The sequence below is a fragment of the Rhea pennata genome, chromosome 21 (assembly GCF_028389875.1).
Source record: "Rhea pennata isolate bPtePen1 chromosome 21, bPtePen1.pri, whole genome shotgun sequence".
NCBI lineage: Eukaryota > Metazoa > Chordata > Aves > Rheiformes > Rheidae > Rhea > Rhea pennata.
The window spans coordinates 2,284,035-2,306,355 of record NC_084683.1 but is presented as its reverse complement, the minus strand read 5'-3'; the positions used below and the strand labels follow the sequence as shown (position 1 = coordinate 2,306,355).

The window sequence follows — 22,321 nt, the reverse complement described above, 5'->3', positions numbered from 1 at the left end:
GAAATATGAACTTAATTTAGAGTAACTTTGAAGACTTAAATTCTTGCTTTGCATTCTCAAAGCTTTTTCTTGGGGGGGGGGAAATCACTATTCTCAGACTAAGGTTTTTTTTGTTTGAGTGCGGTTGTTGGGGGAGGTTGTTTTTTTTGAAGGGGGGGGGGTCCAGATTTATATTGTGCTTTACAGAGTCAGCTTTTTTACAGGTAAGATTTCTAATGACATAAAAGTAATGTGATTATAGCACAGGACTGCTTCTGATATTCAGCTTATTTATTTTACATAGATTGGTAATAAGGAGTAATCGTGCCGTATCACTTGCCTTAGCAATTTGCAGTCCTTGAGAAGGAGAAACATACATATCCCTTAATCTCTCTTCCTTGCTTTCCTTCCTTTCCATGAAACTGGTACAGCGGCTGTTTCACTCCAGGCAGGATTCTGTGATCATCTTGATTTACAGCGACAATACGCTAGCAGAGACTAATGCTTACAGTTTTGGATTTGTTTTCTTAAAACTGGCTGCAGTATGCTGTTGCTGTTGAGCTGATGGTTTTCGGTTAGGCCACTTGTCCCTCTGTGGGGTGTGTGTGTGGGGTGTGGTGTGTGTGCCATTATTATGGCACATTATTACATCAGATGATGTGCAATATTCTCTCTTCTGCTTTTTTTTTGTTTGCTTGTTTTTTTAACAGCAAGAAGGTGAAATGGAAGGTGAGGCAGTTGAAGCTATTGTGGAAGAATCAGAAACTTTTATTAAGGGAAAAGAGAGAAAAACCTATGAAAGACGCCGTGAAGCTGGGCAGGAGGACGATGCTTGTCGTATACCACCAAACCAAGCAGATGGGGGTGAAGTAGTTCAGGATGTCAACAGTGGTGTGCAGATGGTTATGATGGAACAGTTGGATCCAACACTTCTTCAAATGAAGACTGAAGTAATGGAAGGTGCAGTGCCTCAGGAAACGGAGGCTACAATGGATGACACAGAGATCAGAACACCTCAGGTTGTTAATATGGAAGAGCAGCCTATAAATCTTGGTGAGCTTCAGCTGGTCCAAGTACCAGTTCCAGTGAATGTACCTGTTGCCACCACTTCTGTGGAAGAACTTCAGGGAGCATATGAAAATGAGGTTTTCAAAGGAGGCCTGCAAGAGGGAGAACCCATGATCTGTCACAATCCCCCTTTACCAGAAGGCTTCCAGGTAGTGAAAGTGGGTGCAAATGGTGAGGTGGAGACGCTGGAACAAGGTGAACTTCAGCCCCAAGAAGATCCTAATTGGCAAAAAGATCCAGACTATCAGCCACCAGCCAAAAAACCAAAGAAAAACCAAAAGAGTAAGCTACGCTACTCTGAGGGAGGCAAAGATGTGGATGTCTCTGTGTATGACGTTGAAGAGGAGCAACAGGAGGGTTTGTTGTCTGAGGTCAATGCAGAAAAAGTAGTGGGTAACATGAAGCCACCTAAACCAACAAAAATCAAAAGGAAAGGTGGGTTTGTAAGCGGATTTCTGAACTGCACTGGTTGTGACTGCACCTTGCAATACAGTTGAAGTGATTGAGTAGATGCAAATGGGAGTAAAGCAGGCATGCTCAGTGTCACTTACCGTTTTGTATAAGAGCTCTCAGCTCTGTTTTCTGGGCAAACCTGCTCTCTACTGTCTATAGGCTTGCAAAGGAGCTCATTTGCCTTGTGTGATGCTGTGGTATTAGTATTCCTATATCACTACATTTGAAAAGGTTCTGCTTTTTGCTGTAATGCATATTCAAGAGATTATTGTGCACCATAAAGTTTTACATCAGGAACCAGTGGTATAATTAGATTTTGGGGGGGCGGAGTTCCTAGCTAAGTATTGGGTAGAGTGGATAGCACAAAATCCGCAATGTGTATTTTTCCTTTCCAGAAACTTAAAACTGTAAATTAAGAAACCCGTTCTGGAGTGGAGTGGAGCAAGAACGTTAATTGCTGGCATAGTAATGAAAATTCAAGACAAGCTAATCACTGCTTGTATTCCTAACAGGAAATACAGTTGTATTTAATGATTTAAAAAAAAAAAAAATGGGTTCCTTGTAGTAGTTTAACCTCCAGGAATTTTTCTTTTTCCCTGCAGACCTCTAATGTAATACAGTGGACCATGGTACTGCCAAAAATAAAAGTGACTTCCTTCATGGCTAGGTGTAAAGAAGACATTCCAGTGCGAGCTGTGCAGTTACATTTGTCCACGTCGTTCTAACTTGGACCGCCATATGAAAAGCCACACTGATGAACGAGCACATAAGTGCCATCTCTGTGGCAGAGCTTTTCAGACAGTCACATTACTGAGGAAGCACCTCAACACTCACACAGGTACTCGGACCTTTGTGTACATTCTTCTAATAGAATCTACTCTGTCTTTATTCTATAGGCAGTTGGGTCTATCTGAATCTGTCAGATTTCCTCTATGGGACAAGCTGGAAAGGAAGAAACTATGCAATGCTGCTCTCTTTCTTTATTATTTTTTTTTCTTCCCCTGTGAGAGCAAATTTTCACCTGACCATGTTAGGTGCAAAGCTCATTCTGTACATAGATACAAAAACGAACTCTGGGATTGATCCGAAGTTACTTAAAGCTGTAGAAAACATTCTGTTTGTCTTGGGTGTTATTAGGGCCCTCAGTTTGCTGTGTTCTGAGATTTGTGCTGCCATTGCTTCCTATGGAAAAATAAGGTGAGGCTGGAGCTAAACAGAAGGCAGATGGAGGAGAAAAACAAAACAGGGAATAGGTTATAAACTGGACCAGTAAAACATGTAGGAATGAAAGCATGTTTCTGTTGTTCCTCACTTAAGTTTCTGTTATAAAACTTAATATAGGAGTAATTTCGTAACTGTCATCAAATTTAAACGATGTTCTTTTGACGCTTCTGCCAAAAAAGTGTAATTCATGTTCTTAGCTTTCTTTTCATACCTCTGCATTATCTAACTGAATGGTTTGAAATTTGCAAATAGCCAAGTGATAAGAAAATAAGGGAGTTTGTTTCCCTCATTGAAGGCATGTACACTCTCTAGCAGTATCTTCCGTCCATTGGCTGCTTATACAAAGGCTATGACACCTGCGTGCCATTTGCTGCTGTAATCTAATCTTTCAGAACAAAAGGAACATTGCTGATTCATGGTGGGGGGGGGGTGGAGAGGGAGAAGCTGTGTCATATTTTTTGCCATTAAATCTGAATGTCACCATCTTCCTGTTTTCCTGCAAATGATTAGGTACTCGCCCTCACAAGTGCCCGGATTGCGACATGGCCTTTGTGACCAGTGGAGAGTTGGTTCGGCATCGCCGCTACAAACACACCCACGAGAAACCATTCAAATGTTCAGTGTGTGATTATGCTAGTGTGGCGGTATGTTAATTGTCACAGTGCCAAGTACATGCTTGTATGCTTCAAGACTTACTCATCATCTGTTACAAACTTTCCTCCTTGACCATTTTTGAAAAGCCTCTGAGTAAATGGGTTATGAATTACAGAATCAGTAAGGTTGGAAGGGACCTCTGGAGATCATCTAGTCCAACCCCCCTGCTCAAGCAGGGTCACCTAGAGCATGTTAGACAGGATTGCATCCGGGAGGGCTTTGAATATCTCCAGAGAAGGAGACTCCACAACGTCTCTTGGTAACCTCTTCCACTGCTCTGTCACTCTCACAGTGAAGAAATTCCTCCTCACGTTCAGGCGGAACTTCCTGTGGTTCAGTTTTTGCCCCATTGCCTCTTGTGCTGTTGTGTGGGACAACTGAGAAGAGTTTGTCCCCATCCTCTTGATGCCCTCCCTTCTGATACTCATACACACTGATAAGATCCCCCCTCAAGCTTCTCTTCCCCAGGCTAAACAGGCCCAGCTCTCACAGCCATTCCTCAGAGAGCAGATGCTGCAGCCCTCTGATCATCCTCGTAGCCCTACGCTGGACTCTCTCCAGTAGCTCCATGTCTCTCTTGTACTGGGGAGCCCAGAACTGGACACAGTACTCGAGATGTGGCCTCACCAGGACTGAGTGGAGGGGCAGGATCGCCTCCCTCAACCTGCTGGCAACACTCTTCCTAAGGCACCCCAGGAGACCATTGGCCTTCCTGGCCACCAGGGCACATTGGTGGCCCATGGTCAACTTGTTGTCCACTAGCACTCCGAGGTCGTCTGCACAGCTGCTTTCTGAATGAATTAGGTCTGTTTTTTTGGAAGCAAGTGATAGGGTTTCCTCAGCTGATGGGAAACCTATTTGAGGATATTTGTGCACCGAAACCCTAGGTCATTTCCATTTCCTCTTTGGAGACTGTAGTTTTCATTGTTTTTAAAAAGAGCAGTCCTTTAAGATGAGTAAAGGAGTTGAAGGAGGCAGGTGTCTGCTGAGTAGGATGTACTTTAAGACTAGAGATGCTCTCCAATTTTAAAATGTGCACTTTGCATCTTACATATCTGTTGATAAAGTGACTGTTGCCAAAATGAATGGCGCTTTCCCAAATTAGTGAAAAACAGCTTTGCTAATTGTAAGAGGTTATCTAATTTGCTTGAGGAAATAAAGCTTACTTGAATGTTCTACCCTGTGCCCTAAGCAGCACTGCTGCTTGTGCTGCAGGACAGCTTTTAAAATGTAATAAAACCTACATTGCAAGGTGGGGATAGGAAATCTGAGCAAGGTCACAAACAAAATTTTTAAAAAGTGATCTGTGCAGTGGAGGAAGGTTACAGTGGAGATGTTGAATTGGGTGCTTAATCTTCTTTTATTTATTTATTTATTGAGTTTTCTGGGTGTGGGTGTTTCAGTTTGTGTGTGTTTGTTTGGGGTTTTTTTTGAGGGGGGGAATGCTGTGGGGGTTTGTGGGTGTTTTAAGTTTTATCTATTTATTTATTTATTTATTGAAAAAACAAACAAACAAAACTTTGAGCTGTGACTGTGGTGTTGTAATTCCAGGCCCTGAGGTTTGAAGTGCTGAATGCGTTGTGTTGCAGTGCATGAATTAGGAAAGAATAAGCAAGTTGGTCCTATGTGAGCTGGTTGCAGGGTTTTATAGACAGCATTTGGTGCAGCTTGCTCTTACTGAAGCAGAAAATGCTTTCCGTTCATGTCTTCTAATTTTTAAGCTATGTTCATTCCTCCTAGATAATGGCAGGAGCGTAAAGGGATTAAGTCACCTTGATTGCAGGACTAGGGCTTTTTTATTGAGTTACTGATTTATGTTCTTCCTGAAAGTAACTGGAGGGCATCCCGGGAGGCACCCTGTGGAAGAACATCTGCAGTGTTCCTGGGTGCATGCTTTCCTGGAACGCTTTTTCTCTGTGTCTGTCCAGGATGCTTTCAAATTTTAGCTTATCCTCTGACGTTGAGATGGTTGATGCCAGTAAGGTGAGCGCAGGAGACAAAATCTGGCTGATTTGAATGTAGGAGCAAGACTGGGAATAAAGCTGGGAGGTGGAACAGAGTGGGAAAGGGAGTATGAGTGGTTACATGGCAGTGCAAGACTGGCACTGAAACAGGTTGGTTGGTTGTATTATTTTTAACCTTGCTACTGAAACAAAATGTTACTGTAACAAAATTTTTGACTGATTTCTTTTACTTTGGAAATCTTACCTATTCATGCTTACTAACTCCAGTCTTGCTCTTGGCTTTCAGGTTAGCAAATTGAAACACCACATTCGCTCTCACACTGGAGAGCGTCCGTTCCAGTGCAGCTTGTGCAGCTATGCCAGCAGGGATACTTACACGCTGAAGGGGCACATGAGGACCCACTCTGGTACTGATGTCCTGCTTTTAGCATGCTGTCTGTGTGCTGGTGTCTGAGTGCTGGGACAGTGCATAATGGTGCTCATGCTCGGAGTCAGCAAAATGAAGTATTCAAGTTTAATGTAAAATTATCATGAAGTCTGTAGCTGAAGAGAATGCACTGTTTATCAACATTAATAAATTCATAAACTGACACTAGTAATTGCACTGAGAAATGTGCTGGAGGATTCTGATTTTTGCCTTCACTGTGAGGTGACAGAATACAGGCCCTTTTTCAGTATGAAGATGAGCAATATCTTCTTTTTTGATGTTTTACTTCCCACTGAAGGTTATAGCCATTTTTAGTTTCATTCTTGAGTGTAATTGCAACAGTGTCCGGATGCAGTTTGTGAAGATCCTTAGTCTTTTCTGTGATAGAAATAGGACTTTTTTTTCTAGCATGGAACACTGCTGGAGTGCTAAACTAATGAGGCTGCTAAAATTTAATGACAGAAATGTGCTTGTATGCATGAGCATCCAAAAGAAAATCTCAAATTTGATGTTCACAGTGTTCCAGCATCTTGCATGTAGGTCTTGAATGTGTTTCTCATTGTAAGGACTAATAATTAACTCATTTGCTCAAGAGTGAATTTGTTTTGTCTTTGTGTTGTAGAAAGATATTTACGGGAACTAAAACTTCTAGAGAAAGAAACATCATTGAGCTGCTTGCTGGTTTCTGGGGAGTTATTTTATTTTAGGGCTTTTTGATTAGGTTTCTTGTTAATAAAAGTGCTTGTGCTACTTTTTTTCCTTCCGTTACTGTAGGAGAGAAGCCATATGAATGTTACATCTGCCATGCTCGCTTTGCTCGGAGTGGTACCATGAAGAAGCACATTTTACAGAAACATACGGAGAATGTGGCCAAATTTCACTGTCCTCACTGTGATACTGTTAGAGCAAGAAAGAGGGACTTGGGTATGTATCTTGGCAACGTGGCCATTAGCGAAGTTACTACAGAAGGCTACACAAAACATGCCTTCCCAAAATTAGAGTTCATGTAACCCATCAGCTGTCTTCCCCCGCTTTAACCTAGTAAATCCAGTAACTGCACAAAATGAAGCACAGGCTTAGAAGTGTGGCTGGTAATACATACTTTTAGCCTTTTAGCTTACAGTAACTGCTGCATGGTATGAGAACAGAACTTTCAATTGCTTTTCACTATTTGAAAATGCAGCATGTTTTTCAAGCATCCAAGGCAAGTTATTTTCATGTCCATAGGTGCGAGGCATTTATTGAACTTAGACTAATATTTTAACTGTATGACTTAAGGTCCGAGAAATCGGAAGGTCATTTGGCGTGACCTCCTATGTTTTGGAGGCCATTAATTATCACCCAGATATATCTTCATCGAGCTGAAAGGCTTGAATTAGCCTAAACGATTTCATTTTTCAGGAAGTGGAGCTGTGTGCCACAGACATAATAGGAGAGACTGAGTTGTCACAAAAGCCCTGATTCCTAGCAGTAGGAGAGTGTTGACCTGGTGAGCAGTTCCCCATGATTCTAGCAGGCAAGCTCTCTTTTATGATATACAAGAAGGTGAAAAATAGTACTACTCCCAGAGCAATTGAAGATAATCTTTCTCAGTGAAGAAAAGGCTGAGATTTGGCATAATTCTGTCTATAAGCAAAATATCAACCAAATAACGGGAAGGTAGGTTCTCCTTCATAACAAACAGATGTAAAGTGCTACAATGAAGGACACGTTGAGACGATGACACCAAGTGTCTACGAAGCAAGCAAGTACTGATCTATAGCAGGAAAAAACAGAATAGCTGTGAAGATTTTTTTTCATAATGATTGTTCAAGCTACAGCAGGCTACCTTGTGCAGGTGCAATATGCTCATATTTGGAGGATTTTAAAGTGATTAAAACCTCTGATAGGGGTTAGCTGTAGGTACCCCTGTTACCCTCTAGTCCTGTCACTTTGACTTCTGATCCTGCAAAAAATCCTGCTTCCCAATGTATTACCTGGCTTCTGACTGTATTCAGGCAATTCAGAGTGGTCTTAAGTGTCTTGAGGACAGTGCTGTGTTTTACCTTGACTTTACTTCATCTGTTGCATGAACTTCAGTAGCAAAAATTTATGTTGCTCTGTCTTCCGAGAGAATCCTTACAGATTGTCCGAAGCAGTCCTGGGCATCAGTGATCTGGCTGCTATGTTTTTGAGGTGGATTTTTGAAATAGTCTACACACTAACAGTCTAAGAATCCTGCTGTATTTTGCAGATAGTGAATTTTGAATATAAGTTATGTGGTATATCAGCAAACACTTTATCAAATGCAAGTGTATCAGCACAGATTGCTGATCTTAACCAAATCTAGAATCCTTTAAAAAACCTTACTAAGCTTTTGACTGGACAGTTCTGTCAAGAAATTATGCTGATTGCTGTTAATTATAAGTCTATTAATTTTTTGATAGAATCTCAAATTAACAGTTTACTTTTCTCACCTGAACTCAAGAGTATACAGAGGGAAAGACACTGAGAGATTGTATACCAGGCTCTTTCACCCTTGGATAGCCATGATGTGATTAAAGGCTCTGGTTCTTGCATTCCTAGGTGTCCATTTGCAAAAGCAGCATTCCTACACTGAGCAGGGCAAGAAGTGTCGATACTGTGATGCTGTGTTTCATGAGCGATATGCCCTCAAACAGCATCAAAAGTCTCAAAAGAATGAGAAGCGCTTCAAGTGTGACCAGTGTGATTATGCATGCAGGCAGGTAAGCTGGTGGAACTGACACCCCATTAAGAGCATTCGAACAGGAGCTAAACACGTAAGCTAAGAAATCTTATCAGTTAAGTTTGACCAACTTTCAAAATCAGTGTTAGCTCTCTGACTTTTATTTATTTATTTTAAGGGCATGGGAGAGTTCAGTGGCTTTTGCTTTCTGCTGAAGTGCTCCCCTGTGGAGAGTATCTCTTAAGGGAGTTAAGTCACAACCTTGGCATACCTGTTGACAAAGAGCTAGAGTTGCTTGGAGGATGGAAGTAGGTAGGACCGAATATGCCATCAATCAGAGTGTGGTTGCACTCAGGCAGGACCATCTTCTCCTGAGTGTTTTTCTTGGACTAAAGTGTTTGACCTCGTCTTGCCTGCAGAAATAAATTTCTCAGTGTCTACATCTGAAAATTTTCAAGTTATTCTTTCTCTTTGGTTTGTCCCTACCAGGAGTGGTGCATGATCATTCATAAACGGACCCATACTGGAGAAAAGCCTTATGCCTGTAGCCATTGTGATAAAACCTTCCGTCAAAAACAGCACCTTGATAAGCACTTCAAACGATACCATGATCCCAACTTTGTCCCTGCTGCATTTGTCTGTTCCAAGTGTGGTAAAACTTTCACTCGCAGGGTAAGGGCGTTTGTGTGTGTGTGTGTGTGTGTGTGTGTATAAATACATTTTGAGTTGTGCTTTTTGGCTGAATGGGGGTTTTGGAAAGGAGGAGCCCTGTTACTCAAAGAAAAGGGTGGCTGGGGCACAAGGCACAACACTGATCTTTTAAAAGGTGGCACTTGCTGCTGTCTGAGAGGAGGCTCTGGTATTGATACTGATACTGGCATGTGCTAGCAGTAGCATCATGAGCAGTAGGAAAACTCAATTTTATGAGTAGAAGTTAGTGAAATTTACCTATATTTGGTAAATATTTTTCCATTACAAAGAGGAAAAAGAGACAAGCAGTCAGAAATGTCTGTGTAAACGCAGGGCCAGAATATCTGATCTTGATTTCAATGCATGTTGTTTTTTTTGGTTTTTTTTCCCCCCATTCTGAACAGAACACAATGGCCAGACATGCTGATAATTGTTCTGGCCCAGATGGTGGGGAAGGAGAGAATGGAGGAGAGACAAAGAAGGGCAAACGTGGCAGAAAGAGAAAAATGCACTCTAAGAAAGAAGATTCCTCTGATAGTGGTAAGATACAGCTCAGTACCTTCTTAGCATTACAGGCCTGTGATTCCTTGTTTCTTTGTTAGCTGTTTGCCAGTTCTGCAGGTTTGGTTTTGTACCTGAAAGGCCTTTATGTACTCGATAAGGGGGAAAAAATGATCGTGTATGTATGTACATAGAGGACTGTGTGTGTTTAGGAAGGATGGTGTGAATTCGGCTGTCCTGGACCTCTTCCGAGACTCAGTACTTGGGGAAAAAAGTGCTGTGTCTGTTACCCTTTGCCTAGACTGCAGTTGTCTGTCTTGCATGCTCTTCTGAGTGTTAGTACACTGTCTGATATATTTTTCCAGTACTAAAGTCATGTTGTCCCCTGCTTTGGCCTGTCAGCTGCTTAAGCAGACAGACTGTTAGTTGATAAAAGTTGAGATCTGAAGAAAATATGAAGAAGCTCTAAAAAGGTAGGACCTGAAAAATTCAATAAAAGAAATTTGTCTTTGAATGACTGCGTACAATAGCGCAGCACATGCATGCCTCCTTGTACATAAGGAAGTAGATACTTACAGACATGAGGAAATGTCTGGAAAGCAGTAGTGCACAGAACAAATAGATGCTAATGTGAGATGTCGTGGCAATAAAATCAATCCCTTCAGCATAATCTGACTGAGGGGGATGAAAGCACATCATATCCAGAGTATTTGCAGTCTTTCTGGGACGTTGAACTGATCTTTTTTCAAGCCAGAAATGCACCCATAAGATGGCAGCGTATAGTTAACCCTGGTATGTTTGGCTGCTTTCTGTTTTCTGTCTTAATTTACCTGTGAGATTTGAAGTTGAGGCCTGGTATGTGTTATGACGCCTCATCTTTGTGGAATCCCAAAGACCAATGGCCACCTTTTTGAAGGTATTTTTCACTTGATAGTAATCATTTTTATCACACCCTGGTCAACAGTTGTGCAGCTTGGATACTTTTTGGGTGTCTCTCTTAACTGAAAAGTATTAGAGCCATTATTGCTGCTTCTAAGAAAATGAAATTGCTACAGTTCATTCTTCCCCCTCAGATAAATGGAAGTATGCCTCATGCAATGGCTCACCTCTTCATGAGGAAGATAAGCTACTCTTCTGTGCAGTGGACATGCTTAGACATTCTGGGGCAGTCATTTTACCCTTCTGACAGTCTGTTCCCCTTGACACCTTTTATTGCTTTTTGTCTGATTTGGTTTTGCATGGAGTATTCTGGGCACATTGATGGTGCTAACTGGTAATTTCAGGGATGTCCTGAAGTACAAAACTTTGCGCCATTAGCTCAATAAACCACAAAAAAATTGCAAGAAGTTAAAACTTGTCATGAGCACCATTGGACTGGAATCAGTTTCTGAGAAATGCAGTTAGTTGGCATGGAGGGGAGGTGCTACCATAAATCGGTTGGTGGACAGGGCCTCATAAAATAGGCTGTTCTACCTCATAAAGAGAGGTCTTGGAGAAGATGCTCTTGGTCACTGATTGATGATCTATGGTATGTTGATGATCCTAGAAAGCATGGCAAGGTGTCTGCAAAGCTGTGTTCAACTGTGATGCTTAAGACCTCCCCAGTTCCATGTGACTTTACTGTTTTCAACTTGACATTGAGGTCCTGAACACTAGTTGCGGTGTTCAGGAACTGCTACCCCAGTTGCTGATCTACGTTACAGAAAAAGATAAGTACAGTGCTGCTGTTTTCTCAGTTAATAAGTGCGTGTACAAACTTCCTTTTTTCTTTCTTTCTTTTTTCTTTCTTTTTTTCTTTTTTTTTTTTTTTTGTCCCAGTTGCTTGGTGTCTGCTCATGTTGCACTTGCTGTTAAAGAAACTGTTATAAGAACCACCATGGTATTTTATGCATGTAGACTTTCGCAAATATTACTACAAGCAAACATGCTTCAGACCTGTAGTTTGGAGCATAGCATAAATATTGCGTAGTTGCAACTCCACAGAGGTTTCTTCTTAAGCATAGAAATCAATAGCTATACAAAGTCTAAGTAAAATTTTAGAAAGTGCAGGAAGCAGTTCTTCCTTCAAGAGGTAAATGCTGCCTGGTGACTTGGCTGTTTGATCAGTGCTCCAAATATAGCACATGTCCTTCCTAGGCTTACAGCCTGCAGAGGCATTTTACATTGACTACATTCACTAGTGTCACTGTGGACTCTGAATCTGACTGAAACTTTGCCTTACTCTAAGTGTAGAGGAGCTGATTTGAGGTGCACCCGTATACTGATAGTCTTACTTGATTACTCTGTAAAAATTGCTTAAATACTGTCTCATATATTCCTATATATCTTTTGAAATTTGCTGCTAAAACATCTTCACACAGGAGCCAGGGAGGTAGGGGCTTGATACTTGGATGAATGATAGGCAGGCTGAATTATTCTGCCCTGAGGTGGGAATGTGTCTTTATTGGGAGCCCCTCCTTTCCTTTCTATGCAAAAGTCTAAGTATCTACTGAAAAAGTCATCTGAGGGAGGTGCAGGCCAGCCCTGGAACCAGTAAAAATCTGTCATTTTCCTCCTCCTCCCCATCCCCTTTCTTTTCTGCCCTTCTAGCTGCAGCAGTCATTCAGGTTGAAGACAGAACACTGGTGAAATTGAAAATACTATGGCTGAAGTAAAGAAAGAACCTGATGCAGAAACAGTAGAGGAAGAAGAAGAAGCTCAACCTGCTGTAGTGGAAGCTCCCAATGGAGACCTCACTCCTGAGTTGATTCTCAGCATGATGGACCGGTGATAGAAGACGACTATACTGGCTGGCTGAACTGGCCTGGGCTGTGTTTAAGCGGCTCAAATCTATTTTTCCTTTTACCTTTTTTCTTGGCTTTGGGAAATGCATCATTTTAGACCATTTTACCAAACTTACTGGGAAATAAAACTTAAAATGATGTTAGAATGTGATTTAACTAGAACTTGCTGTTTTATGTTAGCATTACAGGATCATGGAACATTAGGAAATATTTTGGAGTCCTTCAGGGTTTCCTATGAGACGCTTGATTAGTTTTGCTCTGAGCTGCATTGTAAAGCTGGTCCAAGGACAGTGTTTACATGCAACAAGTTTTAATATACAAAAGTGGGAGCCTTGACTAGAGTACATGGTAAACCACTCCGGACTTCCAGTTCGCAGAGTCTTTGAGCCTCCTTTTCTCAGTAGTGTTTCTAACTGTAAATGCAGACTTGAGAGGGTTCTAGACTTTTAAAATGTTTTTGCTTTTCCCCACCGACTAGTTCCGGTTTTCCGAGTCGGCTGCACACGGAAGTTTTGGCATGCTCCAACTGGTTTCTGTCCTTAATACGCTTTCCTTTCTGCAAAGCATTTCTGTAATGGTCAAGCTTGTAAATAACTTTTTTTTTTTTTTTAACATTTTAATCTTTTTCCATTAATTAAGAGGTATGCAAAAACGCAGTTTAAATAAACCCTGGTATTTTAATTCCTTTCAAACCAAGTGATAAGAGACTTTTATAGAGTGTAAATGTTGGAAAAGCTGTTGATAACCAATCATGTAGAGAAAGGTACCCAGACTACTCCTTGAAGATCAACAGATACCCACATGTGAAATCTGGTTTTGAAGCACACAACTGGCATTTGAAACATGTATAGTTAACCTTCTTTTTGAGTTATAATTTTACGACTACATTTTCTTTGCTCTGTCTTGTAGTTGTATTTTGTGTTTATGAATCCTATGTTAAGGCAGAAGTGGTGATTTATAAGTGGGTCACTGCAGCCCTCAAAACCTGGGCCAGGAAATATTAATAGGTCAGTAATTACACAATTTTGGATTTCTAATAGAGACAAAAGGAATATTGTGAAATACAAATGATGCCTGTGTATAGAGCCTCAGTCTTGCTGATTTCAAACAAATTTTTCTTCTACGTATCGCTTGTAAGAGAGCTATCAGTTTAGCTATCAGACCCTAGGTTGATGCATTTTTGTACTTAGCTGTACTGTGTGATATTTTTCATTATTTTAGGAAGCCAACATGGGAAAAACTGTTATAAAATATGTAATGGGGTTTGAAAGCTGGGAAGGAGAATATACTGCTGTACAGCTAATAAATAATAATGGATTACCATGTGTGCTCACTGGCTGATTCTTTGTATTTATTAACTGTTTGTCCTGGCAGTGATTTCCAGACTGTAGTCTCTCCTCCTTATAGAAGGATGCTTCAGGCCTGAAGTTACAGTGTGTCTGTGCCTCTTGTGGTGAGTCTTTTCCTCTACCTGTGCTAAATGCAAGGTACCTACATCTTAAATCATGGTGTGCTGGTTTTCCCAGCCACAGGTGAATGTAGGCACATAATCAAACGTGGTTACTGTGGCCAAGCCAATACACTGCTAGTGTACAATCTGACTTGTCTTCTAGCAGCTTTTTTTGTATTCCATGGACCTAAGCTGCTTGCTCAGCTGGGCCTGAATGGAGGAACATGCCCAGATGAGATAATAACATAAAGCGTGCTGGACTAGCCACTCACTTGTTTAAATAAGTGTTTTCTTGCTTGAGCAAGGAGTGGGAGTAGCAGTTGCTTTTGTTGACGTTGTCTGTGACTTCGTCATCTAAACAGTGGGAAGATTAGTCTCATTTCTCAGAATACAATGAAGATAAAACTTGGGCTTGCCATAGTGTACGTTCCTCTACTTAGAATGAATTCTGAAAGTAGCTTAAAGAGCTGATAGAGTAAAGCAGTTGGATAACTTCAAACTGTGTAAGTTCTGGTTAGTTACTAACTTTGGAATGGAAGTCTCTGCAAATGACATAATAGTACTCCTTTGCTGCAGCCCATTATTAGCAAGACAGGAAAGAACACACACATCAATGTGATGCAAGTTCAATCCACCTTATTATTCTACCTATCTAGCTTATATATCCTTTCAGATGGCTCACGTGTTCACACACTTTACAAAGCATCGTTATTGGTTGTCTAGCATTGTCCAGGTGTATCTGCTCAGTCTCTAATTGTCTGCTGTGTTGACTCTCTTCCCAGGTGCATATACTTCTGCTTATCTTGCTGTAAAATAGCCAGGGCCCTGACACTCCTTAGAAAGAAATTCCTTAAAAGCACAAAAAGCAGTTGCTAGATGTAATTTTCAGTAGGTGTTAGGTTGGCTAGGTGTCTCTGGTTCCTTTGAACTTGGAGAGGGGGGAAAAAAAAGTGTGTCTAGAGGTCAGTTTGTGAAATCCTGAGCAGGATGGAAGGTTGCCTCAGCAGGTGGAAGATGAAAATGCAAGGCCTTTCTGGCAAGGATGAGCCAGATCTGGCTGCAGAGGAGGGTGGATTCTCAGCTGGACAAGGAGTTTGTGTCATCAGAAACCATAAGATATGCTTCAGATGGAGACACTGCTCTGAAGGAAACACCATTTGCACGAGCCTAGAGCAAGAGAGGCTTTGTGGAAGGGAACTAAGCTGTCTTCAGGCACTGTGCTTTTCTACAATATGCGTCAGTACTGATGGAATAAAAAGTGTGATAACAACTGCTGTTGCAGATGACTGTCTCAGTCCCCTCCTGTCTGTGCACAGTCCAGGACTTGTGCTGTAGCACCACTGTGTGCCAGGTGGGTTGCAGTGAGCGCTGTCCCTCCTCATGTTACAAATATGATGGGAAAAGAGGAGTACCGTGATCTCTTAAAACCTGTGGTTTAATCCACTACTGAAAAGGGGAGCATGAAAACTGTTGCAATGCTGCTTTGTTTTAAGTAGTGGTCTGTAATGGTGCCCCGAGGAGGTCTTACATGCGTTCTAGTGGAGACCTGCCTTGGTCCACACCAGCACTACTGTACAAGCTCCCATAAGCAACAGTTTGTGCTGTTCCCAGGTGACAGCAAAGCCCAAGGCACATGTTGCCAGCTGCCCCAGTGTTCAGAGGAACTAGGAGAAATTGCTTGCTGTGTGAATAGCTTGCTGGTAGGCTGGAAGAGGAGAGGCTGCCAGGTGGATCTGTCTAAAAAGTACAGAAATGACTGCTTCCAAATTGTCTTTAATTGTCTTTTATCTACTGGCAGGCTGTCATGTTTCTGGGCAGTTCTTCCCTGCTAGTCACAACCCACTGCAGCAGCACATGTGGGAAGATGAAGCTCATTTATCAGGGACTCGACTCCTATTGTGCTTTTCTGAGGAAATGATTTCTAAGCAACATTACTTAACAAAATAGCTATGCATAGTATTCTTAAATTATCAGATTCACTCTACGTGTATTGTGGGCTGCTTTTTGATTTTCCCAGAAGCCCATACAAGGGTTTAGTAGGGATGGGAGCAGTCACCCTGTGGCCATTTTCCTTTTTGCTCGGACAGGTCTGTCACTACTCTTTCACTTGATAGATCAGCTGACCTGGTTTCTGCATACTTGCTCAGTAAATAGTACCGTTATGCAGCCCATTTTTGATGTGACTTGAGCTCTGGCTTTTGCAAGGGGCAGATGTCTCCATTTATGTTCCTCCCACAGGCTTCTGGTTTGCCCTTGGTTGAGCTGCTCTGGAGAAATCCAATGCAGTGTTCCAGCAAGCCTTTGAATATGGGTGGCCAGGGTGGTAAGTGCCAGCATCTCCAAGTGATGTAGCCAAGTCTGAATGCAGGCAGCACATCTCTGCCCTAGAAAAGTACAAAAAGCACAGTCTGCTCCCACCATTATTATCCTCACTGGAAAAGCTGTGTCCTGGACAGCGCATGAAAAGGTATGGTTAGCATGCATCATTGTAGCACCCACCAGCCTGGCCACACTGAGTTAATAGGCACTTGGGTGTTTGGAGGTAGGATTAGCTCACCTGGTTTCCAGACTGTGGCCAGTATCTCTCCCTTAGTGCAGTAACTGCAGACTGATGTAGAATAAGAGGAAAAAAGTCTGTGAGCAAGTCCTGCTAAGGAAGGGAGGTTGTGCAGCTGCAAAGAGTGCTGTTACAGGTCTGTTTGGTCTTTCTGCTGGCATCCAGATCTCATCTGACTTGCCTGGCTGCCATCTCTGGTGCTGTGGGCTGCTCTCCTGAGGGGCCCATGCAGAGAGGGCAGGGTCTCTGAGTGATTGCTGCAGCCTGCCAAAGGCACATTTGGCTTCCAGCAATTGAGAGCTTCCCCGGGTTAGAGACACTAGTTCCTTTGAAATTACTAACAAGGTACTAAGCCCACTTCTTTAGCAGAGAGTATCAGACTGAAGTTTCAGTGGTACAAACTATGGCTTTTCCTCTTCTACCTCAGTGCAGAAAAAGTGATGACCTCTTTACTCTTTTGTCTTCAGATCATTGCAATGGTCTTCCTGCAGGTGGTTCTCTAGATGAGAAGAGAGCAAGTGCAGATCAGAGGACAGTTCAGGAAGGGAAGTGTGGCTCAGCTCCTTACATCTAGAGGATGAAGAGCCACCCTGGGCAGAGCAGTTAGCATTTTCAGAGCTGCTTGACTCATACAAGGCTTATAGAGGATAGGCAGTGCTGCCTGTGGGCAGAGTGAATCCAAACTAGCCTTGACACAACTGGGCATGTGGACATACTGTCCTAAGCTACCCTGGCGGGAACAAGGCAAGAGCTGTAGTAAATTTGCTGGTCTGAGTGTATATTTAAGAGCAGCCTTTGAAACTTCAGCCAGAGCTCTGCAAGCTCCAAGGGAGTCTTCAGCTGAAAGTCAGGCAAGTGTGGCAGAAGGCCAGCATGAATGAATAGGAAGAAAAAAGGAAGCATAGAGAAGGTAGAAGGGGTATCAGGCTACCCAAGAGTAGGCATTGCCTGAGCATACAAGCGTGGAGTTGGGAAAGCCAAAGCTTAGCTGGAGTTGGACCTAGAGGATGTGAAAGGCAAGAAAAAAGCTTCTATATGAAGGATGCTGTCTTCAGCAGCAGCAGCAGGAGGGATGAGGAAAATGTGGGTCCACTTCCTAGTAGAGCAGAGGGACTAGTGACAAAGGACATGGCTGAGGTACTCGGTGCTGCTCTTGTCTTGATTTTTACTGGTGAGGTCTGCCCTCAGACCTCTCAGGTCCCAAGCCTCATGGCAGTCTAAGAGGTACGTCTGAAGGTGCTGAGAAAAGAGGTCTATGTCAATATGAAGCTGTGCTCTTATCATCTTGGGAAGGTCTTGGCAATCTAGGGAGGTTTCTGATGACTGGAAAAAAGCGTATGTCCCACCCATCTTCAAGAAGGGCAACAAGGAAGATCCAGGGGACTACAGGCCTGTCAGAGGCACTTAAATCCCTGGAAGTGAATCACTCTGGAAGCTTTTTTTCAGGCACACCAAACATAGAGTAGTGACTCGGAACAGCCACCATGTCAAGGGGAAATCCTGCCTGACAGGCTTTTGCATTCTCTGAGGACATGTCTGACTGTGTGGACAAAGGGAAGGCTGTGGATGCTGTTTATCTCGACTTTAGCAAGGTCTTTGACGCTGTCCTCCACAGACTTCTTATAACCAGGCTAGAGACACAGGGTCTGGAGGACTTGAGGATGGGTAGAAAATTGGCTACCCTATGAGGCTCAGAGTGCTCAGCAATACAAAGCCCTAGTTATGAAAGGTGTTCCTTGGGGATCAGTTGTAGGACCAATGCCTTTTAGGATCTTTCTTAAAGACCTGGCTGACTGCCCAGGGTGAACTCTCATCAGGTTTGTGCCTGATACCATACTGAGGGGAGCGGTTGATAAAGTGGAGGACAGCACTGCTGCTCAGAGGGACCTCAACAGGCAGGAAGATTGAACAATGAAACCTCATGGAGCTGAACAAAGGCAGATGCAATGTACGCCCCTGGGAGGGAACAGCCCATGCAGCAGACCAGATTTGGTTGGCTGCCAGTGCAGAAAAAAAGCCCTGGAGGTACTGGGAGACAGCAAGCCAGCCAGGACTCAGCAGGGTGCCCCTGTGCCAAAGCACCAGGACAGGCTTAGCAAGAACACAGACAGCAGGCCGAGGGGAGAAACTGCTGCCCTCCATTTGGCTCTGGTGAGACCACATCCAACACAGTATGGGCTCCCCAGTGGAGGCCAGACAGTAGCAGACTGTCCAGCAGAAGCCCCTGAGACCTGGGAAGGTCCTAGTATTCCAGGATGGTGCAGGAAATGCCCAGCCCCAATACACTCCAGATGCTCAGGAGGAAGAAAGAGGAAATGGGTTCCTCTAGGCCTCCTGACAAACGTATGCTTGCACAACAGATGGGGAACACTTGTGCACCTGGGAACACTTGTTCCTCTGTCCTCCTCTTGGGGAAGATGTTCTGGTACACTGGCGCTCAGCATGTCCTGGCACATGGGACCCAGTGTTTTGGAAGATAAGCTTGGAGAAGGGGCTTGCTGGGAGGTCCTTTGTGCTTCTAAGCTTCAGTAGGAGCTATCACCTAATGGGTACAAGAGGACAGTCGTTCTCTCCATGTCCTGAATATCCTTGCTAATGCCATGAAAAGCTGGGTCCTACTGCCCCTTCTGAGATGCTCAGACACCAATAGCATGCTCTCCTGTCATTCTGGAAGAGCCATAGATTCAGAGCAGGCTGTCCCTGAGGGAAATGCCTTGAACACTCTGCCTTTTACTGGTGCTTCTCTGCTTGTTGATGTGGCTCTCAATGCTTGGAGGAACGCTGCTTCCACTGTTCTGTTCTTACCCCAGAAGGAGGTACCTCAGCCAAAGGTGGTCCCTGCCCTGAGCTATGCTCTCTCCAGCTGCCTTCCCTGAAGTGGTGAATCAAGGCTACTGCATGTTGTGGTTGGGCTCCGCGGAGACAGCAGCGTCTGCAGGGAGATCACTTCCTGTCTTGCTTTTGCTTTTACAGAAGATTTGAAAATGCTGTGTTGTCTGCTTGGCCCTGGCTACCCGCAGCAGTATCACCCAGCTCTGCCAGGAATCAGCGTGTCCCAGGCTATTCCACCCCTGGAAATGCTCCTTTGAGAGCCCTTGGTTGGCAGATCTCTGCTCAGGGCAGCCTGGAGATTGGTGATTTGTCGAAAACTATAATTCAGGGGGATGAGGCATTTGGTACTCTCCATTCCAGTTCATGCCAGTTGTGGCCTGCTGGCTCCATCAGCACATGCCCCGAGGTTCTAGTATGGTCTGCTGATCCAGTACTGAGAGGTTTGGGTTCCATGCAGTTCTGCAGCACCACAAGGGTCACAGAACAGCCTTCTACAGCATTCCAAACACCTCCAGCTTTTGGCTCAGGCCAGAGTTTTTCCTGGGATAGGAGAGTGTTCAGCATACCAACACTGCTCATCCACATTGCCCCAGGGAGGCCACCCTGTCTCTGTCTCTCCTCCTCACTTTGGGCCAGCAGTTGTGCCACAGTGGTGCTCGCCAAGGAACACTTTGGCATGACACCCAGTGCCTTTCTGCTCAGGAGCAGCCACATCTGCAGTGCCCTGCCTTTGGCACTGGAACCCTTCATCTACCCAATGTAATGTTAGGGCCTGGGGCAGCCCCTCATCCAGTATCCTGCATGGGAGCAGAGCTGCTCTCATGGTTCACAGCCATCTTTGGGCACTGAGGCAGGGATGTGCACCCAAAAAATGCCCTCGAGGGGATGCAGGGCAAGAATAATTCAGGACCCTCAAAGCTTAAAGGCTGGAGAAGATGCTGCTCCCAGTAAGGAAGAGCCGGCAGCATGCACGCTCCTTGCCCATGAGAAATGATAGCTTTATCCCATGTGGGAGAAGAAAGGCTGAAGGAGATGCTCAGAAGTGCAGCCCTCCTCCCAGGTAGGCTTATGGCCTTGCTCATGGCTGGGCCTGGCTGAGGAAGCTAGCTGGGGGCTTGGCAGCTTGGGTGCAGGGTTTAGTGGGCCTGCGTGGGCTGCTAGCTCCGTCGCTTTCATTTCACTTCTCTTGCTCACTCAGTAAATCTTGCCTGACGGGGCAGGAAGAGGCACCGAGCACTGGAAGGGGGAGGAGGTGCCGAGGCAGCGACATTGCTGGTTGGTAACCTCAGCGCTTCCTCCAAGCAGGGTGCCTTTTGCTCCAAGCGGGAGCTGTGCTGAAGGATGCTGCCCTGATACCTCTGTGCCCTTCCCTGGGTGGTTGTTGTGGTCCCAGCAATGGCTGTGTCTCCCAGAGGGATCCCTGCTGGGCTGCAAGGTAAGCGTTATCCACCTCAATGCTTCTTGGCTGCCACGTGGAACTTGCTGATCTGGGGCGTGCTCTGTTGCTCTCATGTCTGTACTGGGGCTGTTGGGGCTGCTCATGGGTTTATTATCAACCCCAGCTCAAGGGGATCTGAGCAGAGCCTCAGACATGGGGCTGCAACACCTGTTCACTTGATGGTGCTGCTTAGACCAAAAGCGTCCCCTAATAACAGGCTGGGTCATCAGGGATGTGGTTTGCCGAGACTTCCACTGACCAGCAGGGTTTTCAGGTGCAGGATGGTGCCACGCACACCTGCAGGCTTGGGATCCCCACACCAGCCAGAGGATCTCCAACTGTTCCGTGGGACAGCCTGACTGGCACCATGCTTGGCAGGGAGGCATGGCCTACAGCCTTGCCGGGGCTCTCAGGCATCAGAAGGGATGTGTGAAATACTGTGACTAGCCACTACCAGGCCTTCAGGGGAAGTTCCCAGACTTCCAAGATCTGACTGAAAAAACAAATGACCACAGGAGGTCAAGGGGCTCTAGCTTCACCGCCACCATTGTTGCTTGTAGTGTGATGGGAAGGCATGGATTGCTTACCAGTCCCCACTGCCAGCAGAGGAGCTAACAGGGCTACCTGCAGCTTCAGTGAGGGCCAGAGGGAGCAGTGTCGTTGTGAAAACTTAGTCCGCTTTGCAAGGAACAGGCAGTTGCAGTTCTAGTCACAACAGCCTGTTCTGAGCAAAAGGTCTGAATCATGAGAAGGAGAGAAGCAGCTAGGCAGAGAGGTGAAACAAAGCTCAAGATGAGAGACAGTAAACAGGAGTGGGGTTTAGGCTTGTCTATAACAACCATAGGAGCAATAGGATTGCAAATGTGGGAAGGCCGGCACACATGACTACTGGTGCACATCATGGCCAAGACAATTTCCAAAATAATGGAAAGGCAGAATACCTCCCTGGATGCACCATGGAGAGGGCAGGACTCAGCTGAGGCACTGAGGAGCTTGTGGTGGAAGGGTACCTGTAGAGCTCCCCACTGACCCTATGACTAAGAGCAGGAAGAAAGGAAGAGAAACAGGGACCCAGGTGGAGCACAGTACCAGATTCCAATGAACAAGGCTATTCCAAAGCACGTGCAGTGTAATCCTAGCGTGGGTAGGCAAACACACATTATGTTCAAGTCAAAGACCAGACATCCTAATAAAACCCTAAGTGAGCCCTGGGAGAAGTCCTGAAGGAGCCCACACAAGAAAGCCAAGCAGTGTGTCTGTGGAGGGCAAACTGGTGGCACCCAAGCACCGTGCTTGGTCCTAACTGTAGCCAAGGCTCCACATGCCAACGAGCAGGTGGATGTGTCTATCACCTGAGCACCAGACAAGATACAAACCAGGTTTGTGAGGAAGTGCACAGCTTTCCTGAAAAGCCGTTCGGCACCGACAACTCAGTCTGATGCAGCATCCAGCACTGCTGCAAATCACGGAGAGCAAATGGTGCCATCAGTGTCTACCTTCAGATGTGGCTAGAGAAGAACTAATTCCTGGAGGTGCATGGGATGTGGGGCTAAATCAGTTCATGTTTGTGAGGGAGAGTGTAATACCAAAACCAACTGCTTCCTTTCTGCAAGGC

The 22,321-nt window shown here is 44.5% G+C and overlaps 1 protein-coding gene and 1 pseudogene across 1 annotated transcript; both read left to right on the top strand.

Annotated features, from left to right (window-relative positions):
• Nucleotides 1-692: 692 nt before the first annotated feature.
• Nucleotides 693-12,416, top strand: LOC134149761 (transcriptional repressor CTCF-like). The gene is given in 10 exon segments (XM_062592971.1): nt 693-1,482; nt 2,168-2,338; nt 3,235-3,368; nt 5,629-5,749; nt 6,544-6,693; nt 8,335-8,495; nt 8,945-9,127; nt 9,550-9,734; nt 12,144-12,259; nt 12,262-12,416. Coding segments are annotated over 10 exon segments (2,157 nt in total). The 5' UTR covers nt 693-701.
• An 8,247-nt stretch (nt 12,417-20,663) lies between these two features.
• LOC134149696 (capping protein, Arp2/3 and myosin-I linker protein 2-like) overlaps nt 20,664-22,321 on the top strand; it is a 42,508-nt pseudogene continuing 40,850 nt past the window's right edge.